Source organism: Saccopteryx bilineata, chromosome 11 (genome assembly GCF_036850765.1).
Source record: "Saccopteryx bilineata isolate mSacBil1 chromosome 11, mSacBil1_pri_phased_curated, whole genome shotgun sequence".
NCBI lineage: Eukaryota > Metazoa > Chordata > Mammalia > Chiroptera > Emballonuridae > Saccopteryx > Saccopteryx bilineata.
The window spans coordinates 21,323,202-21,347,106 of record NC_089500.1 but is presented as its reverse complement, the minus strand read 5'-3'; the positions used below and the strand labels follow the sequence as shown (position 1 = coordinate 21,347,106).

General features: G+C 52.8%; 1 protein-coding gene across 5 annotated transcripts in view; it reads left to right on the top strand.

The window, feature by feature from the left end:
* Nucleotides 1-23,905, top strand: part of CTIF (cap binding complex dependent translation initiation factor) — a 272,016-nt gene that overhangs the window by 46,434 nt on the left and 201,677 nt on the right. For all 5 annotated transcript variants that reach the window (XM_066246447.1, XM_066246446.1, XM_066246445.1 and 2 more), the window contains exon 2: nucleotides 23,171-23,376. In XM_066246447.1, the coding sequence (XP_066102544.1) occupies nucleotides 23,197-23,376 (180 nt within the window). In that variant the 5' untranslated portion in view covers nucleotides 23,171-23,196. The remainder of the gene's footprint in view (nucleotides 1-23,170; nucleotides 23,377-23,905) is intronic.

Genomic DNA, 23,905 nt, shown 5'->3' with positions numbered 1-23,905 from the left:
GGCGGAGCACTGGCCTCAAGTCAGGGCAGCCGTGGCCTGCTGTGCAGCACAACTGGGACAAAGTGGCAGTCATCTGTGCTGGGCCTGCCCACCCCTCTTCCTGCCTGTACACTGACCAGGAAGCCCTGGGAAAGTGGCAGTGAGGAAAGTGAACAAATACCTCAGAATCAGAAGGATTCAACCTGAGAGGGCCTCTGAAATGAAGTAGTCCGGTGCCCCTTTGCTGTACGTATGAGACTGGGCTGGCCCGGAGAGGGGCCTCACCCAAAGTCACATAGTTAGTTAGTTAGTTAGTTAGTTAATGGCAGAACCAGCAGATTTGGTTTTCTGGACTCCTAGTCTTTTGCCCTTCCCTGTGCCCAGGAGGCCACGCCATCATCAGGCTAGGGGTCCTCCAAGCACCAGTTTTACCAGAGGCTGGAAAGAGAATGACCAACATCCCTGACAGCACCCCATTTGGGAAAAGACATGTCCATATCACACGCCTTCTTGCCCCCCTTTCTGTGCACTCCTTACAGCCCCACCTCCACTGAAACCTGCTCTGTCAGTCATTTACACCGTAGTGTGACTGTCAGCTCTCTCCCAGGGGAGTCGGGACAACACTAGTAGAGTGCAGTAGAGTGGCACCTGGAGACAGAACTGCATTCAGGGGCGTGCTGTGTGGTGTATAAGGATGAAAACAGATCCCTGGAACAGAGGCAGCTTTGGGTCCAGCTTGACCTCCTCAGGCCCTGTCTGGTCCCTGGCCCTGTCTCCCCTGTCCACGGACTGGCGACTCATCCCATGTTCTGTAGGCCAGGCCTGCTCAGGAGTCAGTCAGATGGCCTCAGTAATTACCCTCACAGGGTCCTTCCAACAAGCCACCTCGTGGGTCCCAGCAGGCTGTGGGTAGACCACCCTCAGGTGTGGTGTTCACTGCCCCAGCCAATAGCTGCCCGCAGGCACAGAACAGCCTGGCCTGAATCTCTGAGCAGGACACATGGGAAGGGACAGTTTCAGCGACCAAAAGAACTTAGCACCATAACAGCAGAGCCCATGACCCCATGTCCATGTGTCCTTACCTGCTATGTGGCCATTGTGTCTGGACCTTTCTGGACCTCAGTTCCTTTGTCTCTAAGATGAGATTCATCTTACAAAGGGAGGACTGGAGAGTGTGTATTTAAAGGCTTTGCTCCCAGTAGCCACTCATAGAATTATGATGCTCATGGCCTCCACTCATCCTCACAGCAGCCGTGAGAGATAGGCAGGGTCAGTACCACCAACCCTACTTTATAGATTCAGAAATTGGTGGTGGAACAGGAAAGGGGCTCGCTGGTCCTTTGGGCTCCTGGCTCTGTGTCCTCTCCACTAAAACACCTGGCTCTGTCAGTGACTTCCAGGAGTGGTTCTCTACCTTGCCTCAGTTCCCCTAGATACCAGTGACTAAATCATCATAAAGCTGTCACCTGTGAGGCACCGTGTTTCCCAGGGATGGTTTGAAATAGCTGTAATCGGTGGTCCCCCAAATGGTGCAAGGAGCGGATGCCTGGCTTGGCTCAGCAGAAGAGGGAGCCATGGGTCTCATCTGCTCAAGCGCAGCAAATGGGTTAATAACTGGCGCGAGCCGGCCTCAGAGGCCTGGACGCCGCCATTCCCGTGACATACAACTTTTGACATTGTGAACAGTCGGAGGCTGTGTGTCGGCAGAGGGCTCCCGGACGAGTGGCCGGGAGGGCCTGGCACTGCTGAGGACAGCAATTAGCAGGGAGTGGCTGGTACTAATCGCTCTGATCAGCCGAGCAGAAGCCAAGCCTGCAGTTCACAGGCTGGGGTTGGCTCCACGGCACCAGGCAAGGAGGAACAAAGGGAGTCACTGCAGAACTCTGGAGGCCTGTCCTCGCTCCTGAGGGTGCTGCAGGCGGAGCTGGGGGCCCAAGGCGGATGGGACCCAGCCAGGCCGGCCGGCTCCCTGTGCCTGGAGCCCACCACTTCCTGCCTCCACTTGAGTCAGCACATTTTAAAATGAGCTCTGGAAAGTTTCTCCTGTCCCCCAGACCCCAGGAATCCTCAGTGGCCAGAGCCTGTGTCACTGTGTGTCTGGCCAGAGTGTGGCACCTCTCAGGGCTCAGGTGGGGGCTCCTGGGCTCCCTCTGGTCAGTGTGCCCTTGGGGGCTCCTGGGCTCCCTCTGGTCAGTGTGCCCTTGGGGGCTCCTGGGCTCCCTCTGGTCAGTGTGCCCTTGGGGGCTCCTGGGCTCCCTCTGGTCAGTGTGCCCTTGGCAGAGACGTGCAGGAAGCCCCTCCGATGGGTACTCACCCAGAGAGCAAGGCTTTCAGAGCCCAAGGAGTCTTCCCAGGAGACTTTGAGGCAAAGGTCAAGTTTGTAGCGCCTGTGAAAGGACTCGGTAGAATCAAAACAAAATTCTCTTAACGATCATTATTATTGTCACTATTATTGGTATTAATAATAGCATATGTGTTTAGGGTTCTTTTGTATTTTAGACCTGATATTTATGTTCTTAACAATTCTGGGAGATTAAAACAAGTAAAGAGGAAAGAAATGCTATTGTCCTCATCTATAGGTGTGGACAAAGGGACTTACAGATGCCAGTGACTGACACAGGTGACAAGCCAATGTGAGAACATACCTTTGCCTCACGTGGGGCTGGGGCCAGGCCAAGTGGCACCAGGAGCACATTCGGATTGTTCTCTCTGAGTGTCTGGCACTCGGTTGTATACATATGGCAGGAGCTCCTGAACAGTTACTTAGGGGACTCTTCTATCCACCAGATGATACAGACCAAAGAGGTGAATATATTTACCTCCCTGCGTCCCAGGTGCTTCCTGGAACAGCCACCTCCCCACTCCTGAAATGACAACAGAAAGGGAGGGAGTTTATCTGGGAGTTGGGCAGTGTCCTGGATCAACTTGGCTTCAGGCAGAACTACCCTCTTCCCGGGGGCAGGCGTGGGAGGCTCCTCGTTCCTGAGCCAGCTTCATGGAAGTGCGCCCCTTACAGGGCCCCATGCTCAGAAGGGTTAATGGTTGGAGAAGGCCCGGCTGTCTGTTGCTGTTTTTCAATTCTATTTTAAACAAGAGGCCCTGCGTTTTCAGTTTGCTCTGGGCCCTGCAAGTGATGGAGCCGGTTCCGTTTGCCCAAGTTCTGCAGCTGTTGGGGGTGTGAGGCCTGCGTTCCTCACTGTCGTGCCTGCAGTCCTTGGGTCTGTCAGCTGACCTAGCTGCTGGGGAGGGGCCGCCAGGGGCCGCAGTCCCTGCTGCTTGTGGGGCTGGCATTTATGACAGCTGCACGTGGCAGCGAGGCGGCTGAGCAAGGCCAGATGGGGTTTCTAGAATGAGCACACACATTCTCTGGCTGCCACTCTCCTCCTCCCTCCCCCCAGCCCCATGCCCAGTCCCTCTCCACCTAGAAACACCATGTGCACCATGTGACCTTGATGACAAAGGGCGAGGGGCCAAAAATTCTCCACCCACAATAGGCAGCCGTCCCCCAACCCTGCCCTGAAGTTGACTCTATTCGTGCTTCCCTAGAGTTTATTTTTGATGGATGAAGACAGAACTATCCCAGGAATGAGGGCTGCGCTTCTGAGGGCTTCCTCTGGCCACAGCAGGTCCTGAGAGCACATTCGAGTCCAGTGGTCCTTGGGGATGCAAGACCGCCCCCCCCAATTTACACACATACACACACCCACATTCATACCCTGCCAGAGAAGTCCTTGTCTGGGCATAAAGTTCAGCAGGAAAACAGCTGAGGAGTGAGGTCAGAATTATGGACTCCAATTGCAAAGCACCATGGGACTCCAGAGAAGGGACATCAGTGGTTAGTGCCAACTTTGACACCTGAAACTCATGGTCTCCAAAGAAAATGTTAGAACTTCTATGTACATTTTTTAAATACTTTAAATTCTAGTTTGGGTTCTGTTTTTGAAATGCACAAAATGTATTACCAGGGTCAGTGTGTGTGTGTGTGTGTGTGTGTGTGTGTATGTAAATTGTACACTGTGTGTGTCTATGGATGTATTATGTACAGATGATATTTTAGTTTGCTAGCGCTGTTGTAACAAAGTACCACAAACTGAGTGGCTTAAACAATAGAAATGTATTGTCTCTCACAGCTCTGGAGGCTACAGGTCAAAGATCCAGGTGTCGGCAGGGTTGGTTCCGTCTGAGGGCTGTGAGGGAGGATCTGTTCCATGCCGCGCCCTAGCTTTGGTGGTTAGCTAGACATCTTTGGCATTTCTTGGCTTGTAGATGCATCACCCCAATCTCTGCCTTCATCCTTACATAGCGTTCTCCCTGTGTCTATGTGCAAATTTCCCGTTTTATAAATGAGACCAGTCATATTGGATTAGGGGCCCATCCTACTCCAGTATGACCTCAACTTAATTAATTACATCTGCAATAACCTATTTCCAAATAATAGCATATTCTTAGGTATAGGTTAGGGACTTCAATATATGAACTGGGGGCAGGAGTGTGGGGGACATGATTTAACCCAGAACAGATGGTGTCAGCAGTGAAACAGCTGGAAAACCACTGGCTTAGCTAAGCTGTTTGCTCTCTGTGATCCACTAACCTTGACTGTGTGTGAGCCCAGCATCTCCGCATCTCGTCAGCAGACCTTGGCCAATAGCATAGTCCTGATGAACAGCAGAGTGCCTGCCAGGGTTTGCTGGGCCCTGAGGCCTCCAATCTGCTAGGAGGAGGAAAGTCCTGCGTCGGAGGTCGGGGCCCGCAGTGCCAGGCACCGGAGGAGCACCCTGGGCCCTGCCTCTCTTCCCTGACGTGACGCAGCAAGTCACTGTGAACAAAAGAAGTAGCACTCAGCAGTCACGAGTGAAAGGGTCCTGAGTCCGGCCACTCCAGTGATAGAGGTCAAGAGCTATGGTTTCTTGTGGCAGGAGTTTGGTTAGTCACAGGATTCTAGGATTTTAAAGTTGGTAGGCACGGTTGAGATCATCCAGTCCAATCCTCTTTACTGATGTAGGGAATGAAGCCCAAGGAGGGGAGAGTCTCGCTCAGGGTTTCAGTTAGGGTCAGGGCCAGTGGCTGTTCGTTTTGTATTGCTGCGTAACAAATTATCCCCAGACAACACACTTAACTTCTTTCTTTCTTTCTTTCTTTTTTTTTTTACAGAGACACAGAGAGAGTCAGAGAGAGGGATAGACAGGGACAGATAGACAGGAATGGAGAGATGAGAAGCATCAATCATTAGTTTTTCGTTGCACATTGCAACACCTTAGTTGTTCATTGATTGCTTTCTCACATGTGCCCTGACTGCGGGCCTTCAGCAGACCGAGTAACCCCTTGCTCGAGCCAGTGACCTTGGATCCAAGCTGGTGAACTTTGCTGAAACCAGATGAACCCGCGCTCAAACTGGTGACCTCGAGGTCTCGAACCTGGGTCCTCCGCATCCCAGTACAATGCTCTATCCACTGCGCCACCTCCTGGTCAGGCCACACTTAACTTCTTATATCTTTGCTGGTCAGGAGTCTAGATTCAAACCAGCCCGACCTCTGTTTCCATGGTCTCTCCCGAGGTTACAGTCAAGGTATTGTCTTTGACTGTGATCAACTGTGGGAGGCTCTGCTTCCACGCTCACTCCTGTGGTTGGTGGGATTCAGTTCCTATGGGCTGTTGGGCTGAGGCCTCAGCTCCTCACTGGCTGTAGGCCAGATGCCACCTGCAGCTCCTGGCCACGTGGCCTCTCCAGCATGACAGTTTGCTTCATCAGAGCATGTAAACCAAGAAAGCAATAGAGAGTCTGCAAGACGGAAGTCAGTCTTTTGTAACCTGATCACAGGAGTGACATCCTATCACCTTTGCTGTATTCTAATTATTAGAAGCAAGTCACCAGGTCCAACCTACTCTCAAGGGAGTCGATTAATCAAGGGTATGGATAGTAGAAGGCAGGGGTCCTTGGGGGAACTGCTTACCATAGCAGCATATAATAGGAAACACAAGTAACTGATTTAAACAACACAGAATTAATTTTACTTCCAGTATAGATGCAGGCACCCCAGCGCTGGTGTAGGAGCTCTGTTGTCATCAGTGGTCCCGGCTCCTTCTGCTTTTCTCTTTGCCATGCTTAGTGAGTGTCTGCTATCCTCAGAGTTGCCTCGTAGTCCAAGAGAGCTGCTGGAGCTCCAGACATCACATCCACACATTCCACGCAAGAAGGAGAAAGTGGGAAGAGCAAAAGGCATGTGCTAGCATAGTCAATCCATTCAGGGTTTCCTGCTCAAGATCTTCCCTTTATATCTCATTGGCCTGTACTATCTCTGAGGGAGGCTGGGAAATGTAGTTTTTATCTGGGTACACTATCTCCCCACTGTTATAAGGATTTTGTTAGTAAGGAAAAGGGAAAGATTAGGTATTACAGATTCAGCTAGAAGTGTCTACCATTCTCATGGATCCATAATCTGCAAGTGGCAAAGTCAGCTTTGGGGCCCCACTGCATTGTGTAGACCTTCTCCCAGTTCCTGGTCTCGGGGTGGGTGGGTGGCCTGTATGGGTAAAATAAGGGTCAAGCATTCAAGGGTGAAACATTGAATGCAGAATGGCTGACCAATGGTGGTGCAGTGGATAAAGCATCAACCCAGAACACTGGGGTCACCGGTGCAAAGCCCTGAAGTCGCCAGCTCTGAGCACGGACTTGTCAGCGCGGGGTCACTGGCTCGAGTAGGGGGTCGTCCACACGATCCCAGAGCTCACCAGCTTGAGGCCAAAGGTCGCTGTTATGAAAAGCCCAAGGTCGCTGGCTTAAACAAGGGAACACTGGCTTGGCCCTGGTCAAAGCACTTAAGAGAAGCAATCATGCACAACTAAAGTGAAAGCAGCTATGAGTTGATGCTTCTCATCTCCCTTGTCTTTCTCTTGCTCTCTCTCTCTCTCTCAAAAGAGAAAATAAATAAAATAAAAATAAGAAAAGTGACATTGAATGAAGAAATATAATTTTGACTGGCTGAATTAATTTTCTTCCCTCATTTATTGAACATCCTTTTGCTGATTGTCTGTCCTCTATGAGGCAGCAGAAAAGGAGGAAGAAAAAGCCTCAAGGGGCTGATAGCGTCTTGGGGAAACAGACATGTAGAGTGAATACATTCAACAGATAACTCACTAGAAAGCCATTTATCAGGAGACGAGGCTTGCTGCCTGGGCCTCGAAGGGTGGATAGGAGTTGTCTGGACAGGAGTGGGTCAGGGAAATAGCCCGTGTGCTGGCATGCCGATCCAGCCCCCTGGTGTAAAGGAGGGCCTTGCTGGAATGTTCTCTCTTCTCCACCCTGAGAAATTGGGCTCTTTAAGGTGAGGAGACCCAGTAGTCTGTGCAAGAGACAGGCCTGGACCTCAAGCAGGGCCTACGATGGGGCCTCTAGCACCGTCTGTTTCATTGCTTTTTCGACTTTTTCCAGTCCATTCTCTGGCTCCTGGATTCCTTAGGCCTCCAGTGGGCACGCAGCAAGCTTCAGGCCCTGGAACCGTGGGCTGACATCCTGCGTAGTCAGGGAAACCAGTTGAGGGGACTGGGCAATGAGGGGAGGTTCTGGGCTCTTAACAGCATTCTAGATTTCTCCTGCTTGGTGACCTAAGGGATATCACAGGCATCCCCTTTGACTGACTTATATTTTGATTGACTTATACATCACACAAGAACCATACAACTTAGCCTGTGAACTCCTGTTCATTCGTATTTAAGATTTCAGAGGCCTCAGAGTGCAGGAAGTTGGAAGTGTGTTGTTATTAGCAAGGAGGGAAGGTGTGGCAGGCACCTCTCGGCACTGAGATGGAGGTCGCACCGTCTGAGGATGCCCGGATACGCCTGCAGCCCGCCGCGCCAGCACCATACGAAGGGCAGCAGGGCTTGCTGGGGGAAGCTGGGACTAAGCTCGGGGCAGGTACCATCCCTGCGCATTTGAAAGTTTAGGATGGGAACTTGGGAACATATTTCCCTTTGATATTTTGCCAGCAGGAGAACCCACTGCTGGGAGGTCTGTGGAATGGTGAGCTGGCATTGCCGTGTGGACAGGCAGGTTCCTCACTTACCCTCGTGGCCAAGGGGGAAACAGTTCTAGAGCAACACCCAGAGCAAGAAGGAGGGTCAGGCCAGCAATGACAACAACAGTGCTCTTGACTGAATGTATTGACATGTTCAGCTGAAGTTGAAGTACTTGATGGAGATTATCTTCAGGGGGAGGGGCCTGCAACCACCAGCCTTCCTCCTAGGAAATTGGGGGCAACTCCAGGGGTGCTCTCTTGTCCCACCTCTGGCCCTATAGAGTTCAGCAGATTCTAGATTAAGCAGTGACACACAGAGTGACGGGTAGACAGGACACTGCCCACCCAGCAGGGGCCCTGGTGCATTGCCAGAGCAGAGATTATCTCTGTGCCAGTCAGCTCGTGCATGCGGAAGGGCCTCACAGAGTGGCAGTGTCCCTGCAGGAGGGGTGTGAGCAGACCGCTCTGTCAGCCTGGGCTGTGGCAGGTGCCTCACAGCGTGAGCGTGCCCTCGGGTGACCAGCTGCCTCAGACCTCGCCTTCTCAGTGGTCGGCAAACTCATTAGTCAACAGAGCCAAATATCAACAGTACAACGATTGAAATATCTTTTAAGAGTCAAATTTTTTAAACTTTAACTATATAGGTAGGTACATTATTATTATAACCTGCACGCCCGCACGTGGTATTTTGTGGAAGAGCCACGCTCAAGGGGCCAAAGAGCCGCATGTGGCTTGCGAGCCGCAGTTAGCTGACTACTGAACTAGGCGATAAACAAGCAGGAGAGACCCTGCAGCCAAACCTGTTTTCGCCTCTTAAAGTTTGGGTTATTTCTTGCTTGTATAACAACATTACAAACCCGTTTTGGAAGGGGGGAAAAAGGAGGGAAATATAGAAAAAGTAGTTCTGATCCCACCTCCCAGAGATGTTGTAGGGTATTTGTTGTCTGTAGTCATGCAGCAGACTGCGAAGGCTGTGTCTGTCCCCTTCGGTGACTCTGTGCTGACTCAGGGCAGAGGCCACATCTCGCTCACTGGCTACCCAGGGTCTAGCATGGTGCCTGGCATACGCTGAGGAAGTGACCTGTATTTGTTTTGCTCTAAGTCTGGGGCAGAGCAGGATGAAAGGGCACAGGGTGAGGGGCACAGAAGAACATTTCTTTTGTGCTCTGTAAGTCCAGTGTCCCCAGCTCTGTCCTTGGCCTGTCATTACAAAGCAGACAGGAATGTTGGATACCTTTTTCTCCCTTGGTCAGTACTGGACGAGCTGGACAGATTCTTCATTACCTTTTGCAGCTGGCTAGTTCTTCCTTCCCCCTTCCAACCCCCCTCCCACAGTACTCCTGACCAGCCCTGGGTGGTCTCCTGTTCCATCAGTCCCGCTGCAGCCTGTGTCCTGTTCGTTACCTCCGGCAGTGGTGTGGTCCCAGGGAGACGGGACTCTGCCGACACCGAGCTGTGCCCTCCTCACTCTCGGCAGCGTGGGGAGGGTGTTTCCACGGGCCGCTGTTCTCATACGTGTTGGGCAGGCGTGTTTCTGGTTTGGCTCTCGGCTTAGGTCTTGCATTCCAGGAAGTATATTTCAGCTCTGCTCAAAGGCTTTCGGCCCATTCTTTATCCAGCTAGAGAGAAATTTGTAAAGTTTTTGTTGAAGCAAAGAGGACCTGGTCCTGTTAATCAGTGTTAATGTCAAGGGGCCAGCTCCGTAATCCCAGGCTCACAAGAGAAAAATGTGTTTTCCTGCCTTGACCCAGTGCCCAGGAACTCTGACATGCTGCCAGCGTGTGAGCGCCATGGTTGTTATTACTGAGACTCAATTCCGCAGCCTTCTGCGCTCTGGACGCTGCCTGCGTCCAACAAACAGAAGCTTCTACCATCAGGCTCACAATGGCGTTTCCAGGAGGCCCTCGTAGGCGATGTGATGGGGACGGTGTCTCTTCAAGGGCTCGACCCTGAGAACACGCCAGGCCAGCCTCATTTGTAAACATGGCACAGTATTGTTGAGTGGCAGCCTGGGGACCAGCCCATGGGGAGTGGAAATGCAGTCCCCCAGCAGCTCTGAACTAATGGTCCCTGAGATGGTGTTGGAATGGCATTTCTCATCATCCGCTTTCATAGGACTGGTAGGACTAAGGTCAACTACATGTGTAGATAGATTAATCTTACTGTCCTGACTGCTCTAAAATAGGTTTTTTTGTTTGTTTGTTTGTTTTTCATTTTTCTGAAGCTGGAAACGGGAAGGCAGTCAGACAGACTCCCGCATGCGCCCGACCGGGATCCACCCGGCACGCCCACCAGGGGGCGATGCTCTGCCCATCTGGGGCGTCGCTCTGTCGCCACCAGAGCCACTCTAGCGCCTGGGGCAGAGGCCAAGGAGCCATCTCCAGCGCCCGGGCCATCTTTTTGCTCCAATGGAGCCTCGTCTGTGGGAGGGGAAGAGAGAGACAGAGAGGAAGGAGGGGGGGGGTAGGGAAGCAGATGGGCGCTTCTCCTGTGTGCCCTGGCTGGGAATTGAACCCAGGACTTCCGCACACCAGGCCGGCGCTCTACCACTGAGCCAACCGGCCAGGGCCTTGTTGTTTTGTTTTTAAGCAAGAAAATACAAAAGGAGCTTAGGGACAGCAGCCTTCTGGAGGCAGGGGAGGGAATAGAAGAAACCACAATGGCTCAGATCTCAGCTCACAGGGGTGCTGGTCCTGGCTCTGTGATTGGGGGGTGTCATGTCTCAGCTCTGTGCTCGTGTTTCCTCACCTTCATACGAGGGGTTGCCTTGCCCATTTCATGGTGGTTGTTTTCCTCCCACATGTGAATAGGTCTGAAGTCAGGGTGCATCTTACTATTGCTGGCTGCCAGCCACACGGCAGGTATGACACAGCCGTCATGGTCTGAGCAGGTGGTCCTGCTGTTCAGACTGTCAGGACCTCAGTTGAATTAGGTGTATTGTTGGTTATCCACATGTTCAGTGTAATTGTCATTCAAATGTCTTCCAAAAGATCTCACTATGATTTTTTATTGGCACCAAAAGTTACGATGTACACAGAAGAACATGGAACCAGTGGCCGAGCATTGATTTGGTATTAGGAAAACAAATATCCCCTGTTGGGGGAAATCTGCAGTCTTGTACTTGTTGAAGAATAAGAATTGCCAGTCTCATGCCTGCTAAGCAACACCAGAGCCAAAGACAGGAGAAATCCCCACATCCCTCAGAAGAGAGGGAAGGATCTCACAACCACATGAGGCTTGTGTGACCAATGTCTGCATGCAGGACCGTCATAAAGGCATTATTTCATAGTTTAATCAGCCGCATTTTTTCTTTGTGGCTCATAAAATAATGGTGGGTCTTATAATTGATGACTCTGTTTTCTAAGGTTTCTCTTGCTTCTTATATATATTTGTGTTTCTCTGTCAGTCAGGGCAAGCTAATAAAAATAATGTTTTCAGTATTCCTCTCATGTGTTGGTGCTCTGAGACCCATGGCACTTGACTCATGGTATCAATTGCCTGGTTACTTTCTTGCCTTTCCTGTTGGGTCTCTAGCACCTTACACCAAGCTTGAGTATGTGCTTGTTAAATGAATGGATGGATGGATGGTTGAGCTGCTCTAGGAGATGCAACCCCGTCTTTGGTGAGGCCACAGAACCCTTCTAGGGAGTTTGCGGAGATTTCTCCCAGATTCAGTGAGACCCTAGACTCAAGTTTTCAGGCTTTTTGTTGACTCATTGATAGTTCCTTGTGATTCTTACAAGTGCAGTGCTTTCTGGAGATGTCTCCAAGCTAATCAGCCAAAGATTCTGATACACTAAATTTTTCTCTCTTTTTTTCTTTTTTTTTTGTATTTTTCTGAAGCTGGAAACGGGGAGAGACAGTCAGACCGACTCCTGCATGCGCCCGACCGGGATCCACCCAGCACGCCCACCAGGGGCGACGCTCTGCCCACCAGGGGGCGATGCTCTGCCCCTCCGGGGCATCGCTCTGCCACAACCAGAGCCACTCTAGCGTCTGGGGCAGAGGCCAAGGAGCCATCCCCAGCACCCTGGCCATCTTTGCTCCAATGGAGCCTTGGCTGCGGGAGGGGAAGAGAGAGACAGAGAGGAAGGAGGTGGGGGGGGGGTGGAGAAGCAAATGGGCGCTTCTCCTCTGTGCCCTGGCCGGGAATCGAACCCGGGTCCCCCGCACGCCAGGCCGACGCTCTACACTAAATTTTTAAACAACTTTATTGAGCTATTATTCATATACCATACAGTTCACCAATTTAAAGCATACTACTAATTGGATTTCAGTATAATCACATATTCTGCTCACAAAAATTAGGGGATATCTTATCGCTTCATATTCATTTTGAAATATCCCCTAGTTTTTGTGAGCAGTGTATATGGATACCCACAGCCAGTTTTTTGGGAGGCCCCTTTCTGCCTTTTATCACCTCCTCCCTGTGTCTCAGCGGAGTGTGTAGAGGGCTGTGGGGCATTTCTCAGTTAATTATCTGCCAGTTAATCACTCAGCTTGCTCCCTGTGGTTGTAGCCAGCGACAGACAGTGCCTGCTGTGTGCATGTGAAGAGGTTATCTGTTACCACCGCACTACAGAGGGTGAAATTAACCTCAGGGAGGATAGGAATACAGAACCGGAGGATTGTGATGGACACCAAGGGTCCACCACCAGGTCGACTTTCTCTACAAGGCATTTGGCTGCATCTGGGAGTCCTCGCTGTAGCTGCCCCAGACTAGCTCCAAGGAGAAAGCTCCTAGGTCATAGAGGCCCAAGACGGGTGACTCCACGGGCCTCCCTCAGGTTGCCATGGGCCTTCTATCCACCTTCGGTACCTGTGCCAGGTCCTGAAAGTATATCAAGGGAAAGACAAAGTGATCCCTGCCCGCAAGCATGAATACTGCGGTGGGTTCCCCGTGGAAGTGACTTGGAACTCAGACTTTCTGACTGCCTCTTTCCCTAATTACTTGACCTCAGCATGTCCCAGAGAGAGACACTTGGGGAAGCCAGCCCCAGGACAACTACCATACCTGGTCTTCAACATGTCCTTAATCAACAGCTCTCATCTCTGGCTTGGCCACCTGTCACTGGAGACCTCCGTAATTGGGACTATGTGTTCTACAAGGTTGAAGATATACCTAGGAATGTTGTGGATAACTCCTGTCTGCCTCGGTTTTCTAATTTATACAATGGGGCCAAAAATGGTACCTACATTATAGGACTATCTTGAATTAAATGAATATACACCAAGTATTTATCACATAATATATATTCAGCAAATGTTAGTTGTTATCTTTTATATATGGGGGGGGCATTTAAAATTCCATTGGAAAAATAAGATATTAGAGGAAAATAGTTTGGAAATGGTCTGTGGGGAATACAGTATTGATGGCTTGCTTTCTTGCTTCAGTGAAGGTCAAAGGGCAGCTGTGCCTGGGGACCTCCAAGCAAAGGTGGTAACAGCCACTCTAGGAATCAGGGGTCTGACCTTTTGTTTTTTGTGGGTTTTATACTCCTGACCTCTGGCTGTTTCGTTCTTTACCTCCCTGTGGTTCGTAGAGAATTCAGGGAGAGCTCTAAGAGCCCTGGGCATCAGATGGGTTTGAGATTCCCCTGGTTGCTGTCTGGGGCCTCAGGCATTGTGTGTGACACACACAGGCTACTCAGCCAAAGAGGGGTCTCCCAGCCTTACCGTATTAGCTGTTTCCATGGCTGTGTCACCCGTCTCTGCGCCCATCGGCAGCCAGAATACCACAGGGGACAGAGTGTCAGTTCCCTGCTGGCCATTTTCTCATTCCAGGGAATCCATCATCAAATACTCACTGACTAACTGAAAGTCTGGTGGGCCCAGGTCTGGCTCCCAGGGGATGAGGGAACGAGCGGACGCATCCTTGGCCTCTACGAGCGCATATTTTAGTTGAGGAAGGAGGCAGCCCCTCAGACTACTTCAGGACTGGGCTGGAGTGTGATCGGGACATTAAGAGGAGCAGTGGGACAGCCTGTGTATTTACTTGCTCCTCCTCCCCTCCCTGGAGATACACAGAAAGGGCACCCCTTTCCCTGGACAGATCTTGGGGCTACCCTGCCTTCTGTGGTTGGCTGTTTTCTTTGCTTCTGGTGCAACCCAGTCCGCTCAAAGTAACACAGTCTTCTTATAATAGCTCTGTGGCTGTCTTCAACCAGTTAGCGTTGAGTCCTTCTAGGAACGTTCTTTTTCTTTGCAATGACTCTGCATATTTCTGTTTTGGACTATCATGTATTGATTTCACATTGTAACTACCAGGGAACAGCCCTTGTTCTTGATTTCCAAGTTCTTAAGGACACCCCTCAGTTTTAGTCTATGACTCACCTACAGTTACTTTCTTGTAGGATGACTCAAACTCAGATACCTGTGAGGGCCAGGCAGGTGACATGTGAGTGAGCACAGAGCAATGTGAGAATGATGGTTGTGGGCAGTGGGGAGACATTAGGGAGTGCTAAGGTCTGTGGAGAACTGGAAATTGCATGTCCTGTCTGCAGGGGTCAGCACTGCTCAGCTGTAGCTGATGGCTGCAGTGTGGGAAGCTGGGCTGATGTTGCTGGATCTCCAAATTTTTTAAAAAAATCAGAAGTGTGGATTTTTTAGTATGAAATCTTTGATTGAAATATGTTGGTTTAAATATTTTTGAAATACTGAACAGGGAAAACAAATGCACCGTGTTCCAGACGTGACCCCAAATGGCCATTTGCCGTCTCTGCCTCGTGATTATGCTCCTGTGCAGTCAGTCATCCAAGTCAGGGAGTGGGGGGGCAGAGGTCAAAGACCCCATAAGCGGCTGCTTTGGGTGTGTGAGGGGTGAAGGTCACTGAGCTGGAGTGGCTAGGGTGGTTCAGGGGGTGCGCTTGAGCTGTCCTTGAGGATGAGGAGGGGAGAGAGAAAGGGTTCTCAAAGTGAGTCAACTCTGTCCTCCCAGCCATGGGACAGGCCTACAGGGTCACAGCCCTGCTGAGGTCAGGCTGTGTGGAACCTGCTCCCAGCTTCTGGGACCCCCCTCAGAGTATTGGAAACTGCTCGATACTGTCACTGCTCCAGCTGGGCTCTCGTTCAGGAAGTTGTTGCCAGGAGAAAGAGAGCTGACTGGGGACCCTGGTTACCCCGAGAGACACTGGAGAGAGTGTCACCTGAGAAGGAAGCCCTCAGGCTCTGGGCCACCATGCTCAGAGGAGATCTCTGGGCTTAACCTTAGGTGCTCTCACAGGTACATTGCCAAGTTCAGAGCAGGTTACTGTTGGTCACCCTTCCCAGCATGCTCTGAGTTGGTTTTTACTCTTTTGTCAACCCAGCTTTGAAGGCGAGTGGTGAGCCCACCTGTCTACTGCCAGGGTCCAAGGAGGAGAGAGAATGAGTCCCCATGATGAGACTGAGGCCAATCCAGGACACACACAGTTCACAGTAGGGATACATTAGGGAGTAGTGGGGTCTGTGGCTAGCTGGAGTTCAGAACCAGCAGTGACCAGTGATAGATAGAGTCGCCAAGGGGGATTCATGGAGAAGGTGTGTCTGCAGCTGGACACTGAAGGAAAGAGTGCAATTTGGAGAGGTGGGAGAGAATGTGGAAGACAGCGTGGACATAGCAGGGGCAATTGTGACCTCAGTTATAATCACAATCAGTAGCCAAGTGATTGCGGTATACCCAGCTGTGTTGAACACATTCTCATGCCTTCTCTCACTTAATCCTCACAACATCTTATGAGGTAGCACTTTTATCATCAGTCTCCTTTAAAGAGGAGGAAACAGGCTGCCTAAGGTCACAACGGTTGGCAGGGATTTAGCCATCATTGGAGCCAAGCATCAGAAACCATATCCACTGTGTTACCCTCTCTTAGGCGCCAGGGGCAGTGAGGAAGCCACCTGACTCCAGCCAGCTGTGTGGCTGGCTGGCCAGTAACCCTCCAGCTTTGATGTTCTATCTACCCTGTGTGGCTTCACCTGTGACTGCCTGCCATGCCCCCTAGTGCCTACAGGGCACAGCCTATAGCAGGCACTCTGTACCTGTTGGAGTGAACTGCCTTGCTGAGGCTCTTGAATGTGATGAGAAGATGTTCGAATCCTAGTTCTGGGATCGGGTGACCTTGGTGGCCGGTATGAAGAGGGGTTGGACAGGTCTACCCCCAGCACCCTTGGCTTTAAGGTTCTAAGTGCTGGGAGGGACAGGGGGAGAGCCTGGGCCCAGCAGCAGCCAGTGGGTGCGCTGAGGAGGCCCGCTCTCAGGGAAGGAGTGTGTGGGGATGGGTGTGGGGAGGCCGGTCTGTCCTCCCTGGGCTTGGGACTGTGAGAGGCATAGGATGGAGCACGGCCTCAAGGTCCAGGCAGTCTTGTCAAGACAAGATAAAAACCCATAAAAAATTCAAGAGCAGGACAAGAGCTGGGTAACAGCACAGGGGAAGATGAGGAGGTGTCAGGAGACAGCCGGTGCTCGACGCCAAGGGAGCAGGCTGGGGTCAGTGCGGGAAGCCCTGGAGGCTGCCACGGGCAGAGCAGGCCTGGACGACAGGGATGCTGGGGACAAAGCAGGGGCTGGGCCTCCCAGAGTCCCCCGCCGAGCCTGCGTGCCTGTGTGCAGGCCCCACAGAGCCAGGGAGCTGCTGTGTCAGGGCTCTTCCTGGGAGCGGGCTTCCCCTCAGGAGCCCGGAACCTAGCGTGTCCCCTGGTGGACTGTGAAGGATGCCATCCTCGCTCCGGCGGGGGGCACCTGCTCCCTCTCCCGGAGGCCGTCCTTCCCAGACCCCCTCGGATGCCAGCCTCAGTGGGCACACTGAAGAAAGCAGGATTCACAGCATCTCTGTGCCTCTGGCCCACAGTGACCTGTCCCTCTCAGTGTGAAATCTGGTCCAGCTCCTCAGTCACTCCTGGAGGCTGTTCTCAGGAGAGAGTGCTGGGGCCTGGGGCCCGTGTGTCTTCTCTGTGTAAGTTCTGAAAGAATCACATGGCTTGGTCCTGGGCGCTGCCCAGAATGGAGGCTCAGTGGGGTGTGAAAATCATGCAGTGAATTGGGTGTTGTCTGGTATTTAGGACTATCTGTCCTGTCATTGGTGGTAACTGGGGGGAGGTGACTTAGCGCAGCAGGGTGTCTCCAGGGGTGGCAGATTGTTGAGGGGCTGGGAGTCCAGAGACCTGTGTCACAGGCCTGTCCCTGTCCCTAGGCAAGTCATTCCCCTTCTCCGGCCCCCTGTCCTCACCTGCACAATGAAGGAGCTGGATTCTCATAGGACTGTTGAGGTCTTCCAGCCTACTCAGATTCTCCAACTTATTTAGACCAGTTGGATGTGTCCGAGCCCCTCGCTTGGCATTGCAGGACTCAAGCAAGTGCTGTTCTGTGCGCTTGGTTCTGAGAGCCCAGGATGGAGGTGGGTGGTCCTGAGGTCCACCAACAAATAATAATTTTGCCCGTTGGGGTCCTGCCTGGCCCCACACTGGTCATAAGATGAACGCTGCCTCTCTTCCAGGGAGCTGGCCCATGGGCCAGAGGGTCAGCCTGGAGAACCCAGACCAGGGTGAGCTGGCCGAAGAATGGATTGAAGAGAGGGTGAGGTTTTCTAGCTCTTGGCTATTCAAAGAGAGGTCCTGGCCAGCAGCAACACCCCCCTGGGAGCTAGTTGGAAATGCAGACTCTCAGGCCTTACCTCCAGTCCCTGAGTCAGAATCTGCATTCTAACGAGCCCACCTGTGATTCGTGCACCTGGAATTCTGGGATGCACTGCGCTGGGTCCCTTAAACTCTGAAGACCATGCCTAACAAAGAGATTGTTTTTCCATGTGTAAGTGAAACGGAAGTTCTGTGAAACAATCATTCCACTTACAATATGTGTCACTCACAGATATTTTCAATGTAGTTCTCTATTTTTAATGCTGAGGTCATGAGTTTATTTTACAACCCACTAAATCGCTGAGACCTGCAGTTTGAGAAACAGTACACACCTTGCTAACACCCTGTTGGATGTCTGAGTGACAGAGGGTTTCGCTGGTGTGTACCTGAGGGCGTGTCAGAGATTTAGAGGACACCAGGCATCCTGGACTCCTGAGACAGTAAATGTTGCCGGTCTCGGAGGTTGCCTCCCGCTCAGAGTGTCTCTGGTCTTCCCCACTTCCGGTGGTGGGAGGCCTGAGGCTCCTGGGTGTGTAGGTATCCGTGCAGTTGTGCTTTTCTCTTGCAAATGTTGATGTGTCTCAGAGTCCTCAGATCATCGCTGGCAGGAGCGGCCAAGCACAGGGCTCTGTTTGTCAGGGAACGGCATTGTCCCCAGTGTCCCATTTCTGCAGGAGGTGGAGCGTGGGCTGGACTTGGAGGGGTGGGTTGGCAGCAGATGTTGTGACGGGGGTTCCCATGGCTCCCTTGGGGAGAGCAGGGGCGTGCTCTGTTCCCAGGCAGCGTGGCCTCTCTCCTCCCACACTCCCAGCAGGCAGCCTGGCTGAGGCCTGGCCCCGCCCGCCTGACAGCCTTGGTGCAGGCTCTGGTGAAAGTGTCAGCTGCCAGCACCGTGAAGAGCTGGAGAAGGGAGAGGGGACCACCTGTGTGTAACTGGCTCACCAGGAGGCAGTTGCTGGAGGGGAGCCCCGGGGAGTGAGGCCTCTCTGCAGCTGGGGCAGGGGAAGGGGCAGGGGAAGGGGCTGTGGGAAGGGCGGGGCGGTCGAGATTCAGCGCAAGGTGAGCAGTGGTGACGTGAGCAATGCAAGGGTGGCGAGCTGGGCGCTGCTGCCCACCCACAGCTCAGTGCGCCACCCCATCTTCAGAGTTGCTATCCTGCTGGGATGGATGGAGAGACCCGTGATCCCCAAGGCCTCTAAGCTCAGGAGTCCCGGGCAAGCCCCCTACACCATTGCGAGGCTCTCCTGGGGTCCAAGGGAGGCTGGGCCTCTTGCAGCCACCAAAAGCAAAAACAAAAACAAAAAACAAACAAATGCAAAAAAACATGCAACGGGAAAGCAGGAATTGAGACCTTCCCAGGCTCTCTCTCTGAGCTCCCAGAAGGGCATGGTGCCCAGGTGAGCTGCATACTGCAGGACCAAGGGGAAGGGTCTGAGGAAGGCTGAGGGGCGCCTGCCGCCTCCTGTCAGGGCCTGAAGGGTGGGTTCCCTAGAGAAGGGCTGGTGTTGGAGAAGCAGAAGTGTCTCATCTGGTTTGCAGGTCACTGAATTTATCCTGGGAATTGTGGGAGGAGGTAATGCCTCCTAATCTCTTGGCTGTTCTTAAAGGGATTGGCTAAATTTACAGCTCCTAATGCCATTTGTCTCAGGGGGAGAGGGAAGGATGCTTGGGGTGGGGGTTGGGGGGGGGAGGGGCTGGGGAGGCTCCGCTTGGGCTTTGCGCCTAGAGGCCCTCCCTTTTCTTCCAGACCTCTAGCTCTGCTGGCAGCAGACTGCAAGGCGGGCAGGCCAGAGGGTGGGGGGAGGGACACTCCTGACCTCGGCAGGGAGCCCCACACTGTCAGCAGTACCTTTGCTGAGTGCTGGTTGCCAAGGAAGCCGTTCCACTGGGCAGAGGGCAGCAAGGGGCGGGGTCGCTGGGGTCTGGGTAGGGAGGACATGGGTGTGGACAAAAGCGCCTTTTCATCAAAGCACATGGGTGTCTTTGTTTCTGGCCTTAAAAATAGTCAGCCAGCCCCCCCCTCCCCCGGCTTTAGTGAAGGCATAGAGCAGGGCTGGCTGTTGCAGGGGGTGCCCTGGGCCCCTGGGGCTGAGGCCAGGACCCTGAGCAGCAGCAGGAGAGTGTGGGCCGCCCGCTCAGGGGACAGCTGTAGGTGGGCCTAACTCCTGCCGGGCAGCATAAGCCAGGAGCACACCCTCTCTACTTCTTCTGCCGCTTCAGCCGCCTCTAAAGCTGTGCACACCCAGGTGCACCTCCTGCCTGCAAGCCCAGGGCTGCCTGCCCTTTACAGCAAAGAGCAGCCTCAGCGCTTTGCTGCTCCTGCTGCTTCCCTTTTTGTTCCTCCACATCCATCACCTTGTGGGGAGTGGGGGCGGGGCCGGGAGGGAGGGGGCGGGGCGGTTGGCTGCAGGGGCCGGTTCCTGGGATGGGGCCTCTGCGCGACAGGGTTCTGCATTCTGGATGGATGGCGGCAGCCAAAGTGTCTCTCCTCTTCCATCTTCCTCTCACTTTTCTCTTCCTCTGGGCCCATCCCCCTCATCACTTTCACTGATCATTAAAACATAAGCTCCTCCTGCTGGCTCTCTGCTTAGCCAGCAGCCCAGCTGTTTGGGGACTTCTCATCCTGCTCTTGCTGTGAATGGGAAACTGAGCCAGGAGGGCATCTCAAAGCACAGGCAGGAAAAGAGCGGAGCAAACCCTCGAGGATAGAGTCCCTTTGTTTCCCTGTGTCTCCACCAGCCTGAGAGATCACTCTGTGCCTCGTCACTTTGTTTGCCTTAAACATAGGGCAGAACCTCTAGGTATGCACCCCGAAGAGTTAATAACAGACTCAAACAGATACGTGTACACCCATGTTTGTAGCAGCGTTACTCACAACAGACAAAAGAGGGAAACGACCCAAATGTCCATGGATGGATGAATGGGTGAACAAAATGTGGTCTACGCAGACTCTCTATTATTGTACACAGTGTATTATATTCAGCCATAGAAAGGCGTGAAATTCTGACACATGCTACAACTTGGGTGAACCTTGAGGACATTGTGATAAGTGACATAAGCCAGACACAGAAGAACAAATCCTGTATGATGCCACTTATACGAGGTGCCCAGCAGAGACAAATTCACGGAGACAGAAGGTAGAGCTATATAGTACCAGGGGCTGTGGGAGGAGGCGTGAGGAGCTGATGTTTAATGGACACAGAGTTTCTGTTTGGGAAGATGACAAAGTCCTGGAGGTGGGTAGTGATGATGGGTACACAGCCATTGTGAACGGACTCAATGCCACTGAACTGCGCACTTGAAGGAGATTACAGCACTAAGTGCTATGTGCTGTGTGTTCTATCTACCACAACGCAAAACTGGGGGCGTGAGGGACCAAACATCCAGCCCGATGGCTGAGAGGATGGATGATGAGGACAGCACTCACTCTCTCTGTTCCTTCTTTTTCCTCTTGTAAAGAGCTAAAGGGCGGGGGGGCTTTCTGCTGAGCGAGGGACTTCTCGGCTCCTTGCTTTGGACATCTGTAATGAACCAGTGAGCCCGAGAGACAGATTAGCCTGGTTTCATCTCAGAAAGCAGAGTGCCTGGAATCACCCCAAGGCCCTGCGTGGAGTGAGGTGGGAGAGCCAGACAAAGGGGCTCAAGGATCTGGTCACCTCTGTGGGCAGCTGGGGCTCAACCCACCCGGACACGGTGAGGGACCGTGTTGACAGCATCTCAGAATTCTCATCCAACAGACCAAAAAAAAGAGTGTTTTCCCAGGCACGTTGGCTGCTCACACTCTCAGAATGCGGGTTCTAGGTGCCAAGTGGGTCCCAGCAGGTCCCCGCTGCCGGGTGGCAGGGGAGTCCCTGTGGGCGGCGCTCAGGGTGCGGAGGTCAGGTGTGGTTAAGGCCCCACTGTGTGAATCTGATTGGGCAGCAGTGCCTGGAGCAGTGGGCAGCTGAGGGGATGTGACACAGGAGGGGCCCGAGACAAGTGTCTGGAGAGGGGGCATAATTCCGCAGGGTGGGAGTGGGTCTCAGCACCTGCCCCTTTCCTCAGTGGGCCAGTGTGGGTAAGGGCTCCCTCACATGGCTAAGGTATGGCCCCGGAGGGGCGCACGCGAGTCTGGAGAGCCCAGCAGAGTGAAACAGAGGCTGCTGCCGGAGGCAGAGCCAGGTACGCCACCCTCCTGGACAAACTCCCTCCAAGTTCCTGCCAAGCCCGGTCCTCACCTGTGCCTGTGAAGGGCGCCAGGACGCCCTAGATAAGATCTGAAGTTCGAGGAATAATCGGCGTGGCCTCAGGCCCTCTCTTTCCCTGCAGGCGGCTCCATTCAGCGCTCTGGACATCAATCTGATCGTGCCGCCCGGCTGAGGCCAGCAGCCTGGCACGGCCCCGCCCTCCAGGGCCTGCATCTCCGCTACACAGCGAGAGACAGCACTTGAATTCACTGGGCAGTAGGGACCAGAGGAATGGGAGGCGTCCTGAGCACATAGGCAGGCTGCCCGGAGGTGGGTCTGCCTGGTCTGGTCAGGAGGTTCTGTTGTTAGACTTCGGTGGAGTCCCTGGAACGCCCATCAAGTCACACAGGTTAGAGAAGGGCGTCATGCGCCTAAGCGTGCTGGCCAGGCAGCCTCCAGACCCTCCCAAACCACCCACCTGGCCTTTCACCTTGTCATTAAAAGCAAGTCACCCTCCTACAGAGAGAACCTAGCATGTGGCCCAGGAACTGCACCATCCCAAGCCTGCAAAATTGTGCTTGTAACTCAAGGCCTGCAGGGTTCCACTAATTGAGGGGTAGTCTGGTGTCCAAAGAGAAGACATCTCTTTAGAACAGGGGTCCCCAAACTACGGCCTGCGGGCCACATGCGGCCCCCTGAGGCCATTTATCTGGCCCCCACCACACTTCCAGAAGGGGCACCTCTTTCATTGGTGGTCAGTGAGAGGAGCACATTGACCATCTCATTAGCCAAAAGCAGGTCCATAGTTCCCATTGAAATACTGGTCAGTTTGTTGATTTAAATTTACTTGTTCTTTATTTAAAATATTGTATTTGTTCCTTTTTGTTTGTTTGTTTGTTTGTTTTTACTTTAAAATAAGATATGTGAAGTATGCATAGGGATTTGTTCATAGTTTTTTTTTATAGTCCAGCCCTCCAACAGTCCGAGGGACAGTGAACTGGCCCCCTGTGTAAAAAGTTTGGGGACCCCTGCTTTAGAAGGAAGTATTTTCTTGCAGGGTTTGTGTCTGAGGCCCTCCTCTATATCCTAACACTTGGGTCAGGGACATCGAAGCCTGCGATCTGTTTTATTCTGCTTTGTGGCAGGTTTTCTTATATCCAAGTTGAGGAATGGGGCTAGGGTGGTAGTCTGGGTCTGTTTTCTGATTTTTCCCAGATGGTGAGGTCTAGGTATGGACTAAGATGAAGCAGCGCACAAGTTACTATGGTGGTCCATTAGGTGAGTTCTCTGGGCCTCGGTGTCCCTCTCCCTACACGGGAATTACAGCAGACGCGTCACAGGAAAGATGGCATGGTCTCCGCCTCTGGATTCATCTCACAGAACCTCGTTCTTTCTGTCCTGCAGCTCTGACCGAGGCCCAAGCCGGAGGGATGGAGAACTCGTCGGCAGCGTCAGCCTCCTCCGAAGCCGGGAGCAGCCGCTCCCAGGAGATCGAGGAGCTTGAGCGCTTCATCGACAGCTACGTGCTGGAGTACCAGGTGCAAGGGCTGCTGGCAGACAAGACAGAGGGTGACGGTGAGAGCGAGAAAACGCAGTCCCACGTCTCCCAGGTGAGTGCCCCCCGGGGAGGGGGCGGGAGAGAGGGGCCACAGGGCCTGGACAAACTCAAAGGGAGTGACAAGGGCACCCTAAGTCCAGACATCGTCTGGTTGCCTGAGCCTCAATTGCCGAGATGTGGATGGTCCCACCTACAGAGCACGGAGTCCATGCAGGAAGCCCCTCTTGGACTCACCTCTGTTCTGTCCTACCCCATTGAGCAAACATGCAATTAAAGAACTCAGATTTATTGAACGCCCACTATGTGCTACACCCTAATCCCTGTCCTCCATAAGCTTCTGTTCTAGAGAAATCTAGAGATGGTAACTTATCCAAAATGCATACAATGAGAAGACTGTAACTTGTGGATATTTTCTCTGATTTCAAATACCGGCAGTTGTGATTACAGAACTGAGACTCTCAGGGAATCCCCCAGGGTTCTGTGTGTCAGACCTAGTTAGGCACATGAGGTACTCTGTCCCAGGATCTCAGGCTGGCCTTACCCCGCCCTGGGTCAGTCTGCATCAGCCCTGGTCTTGGGAA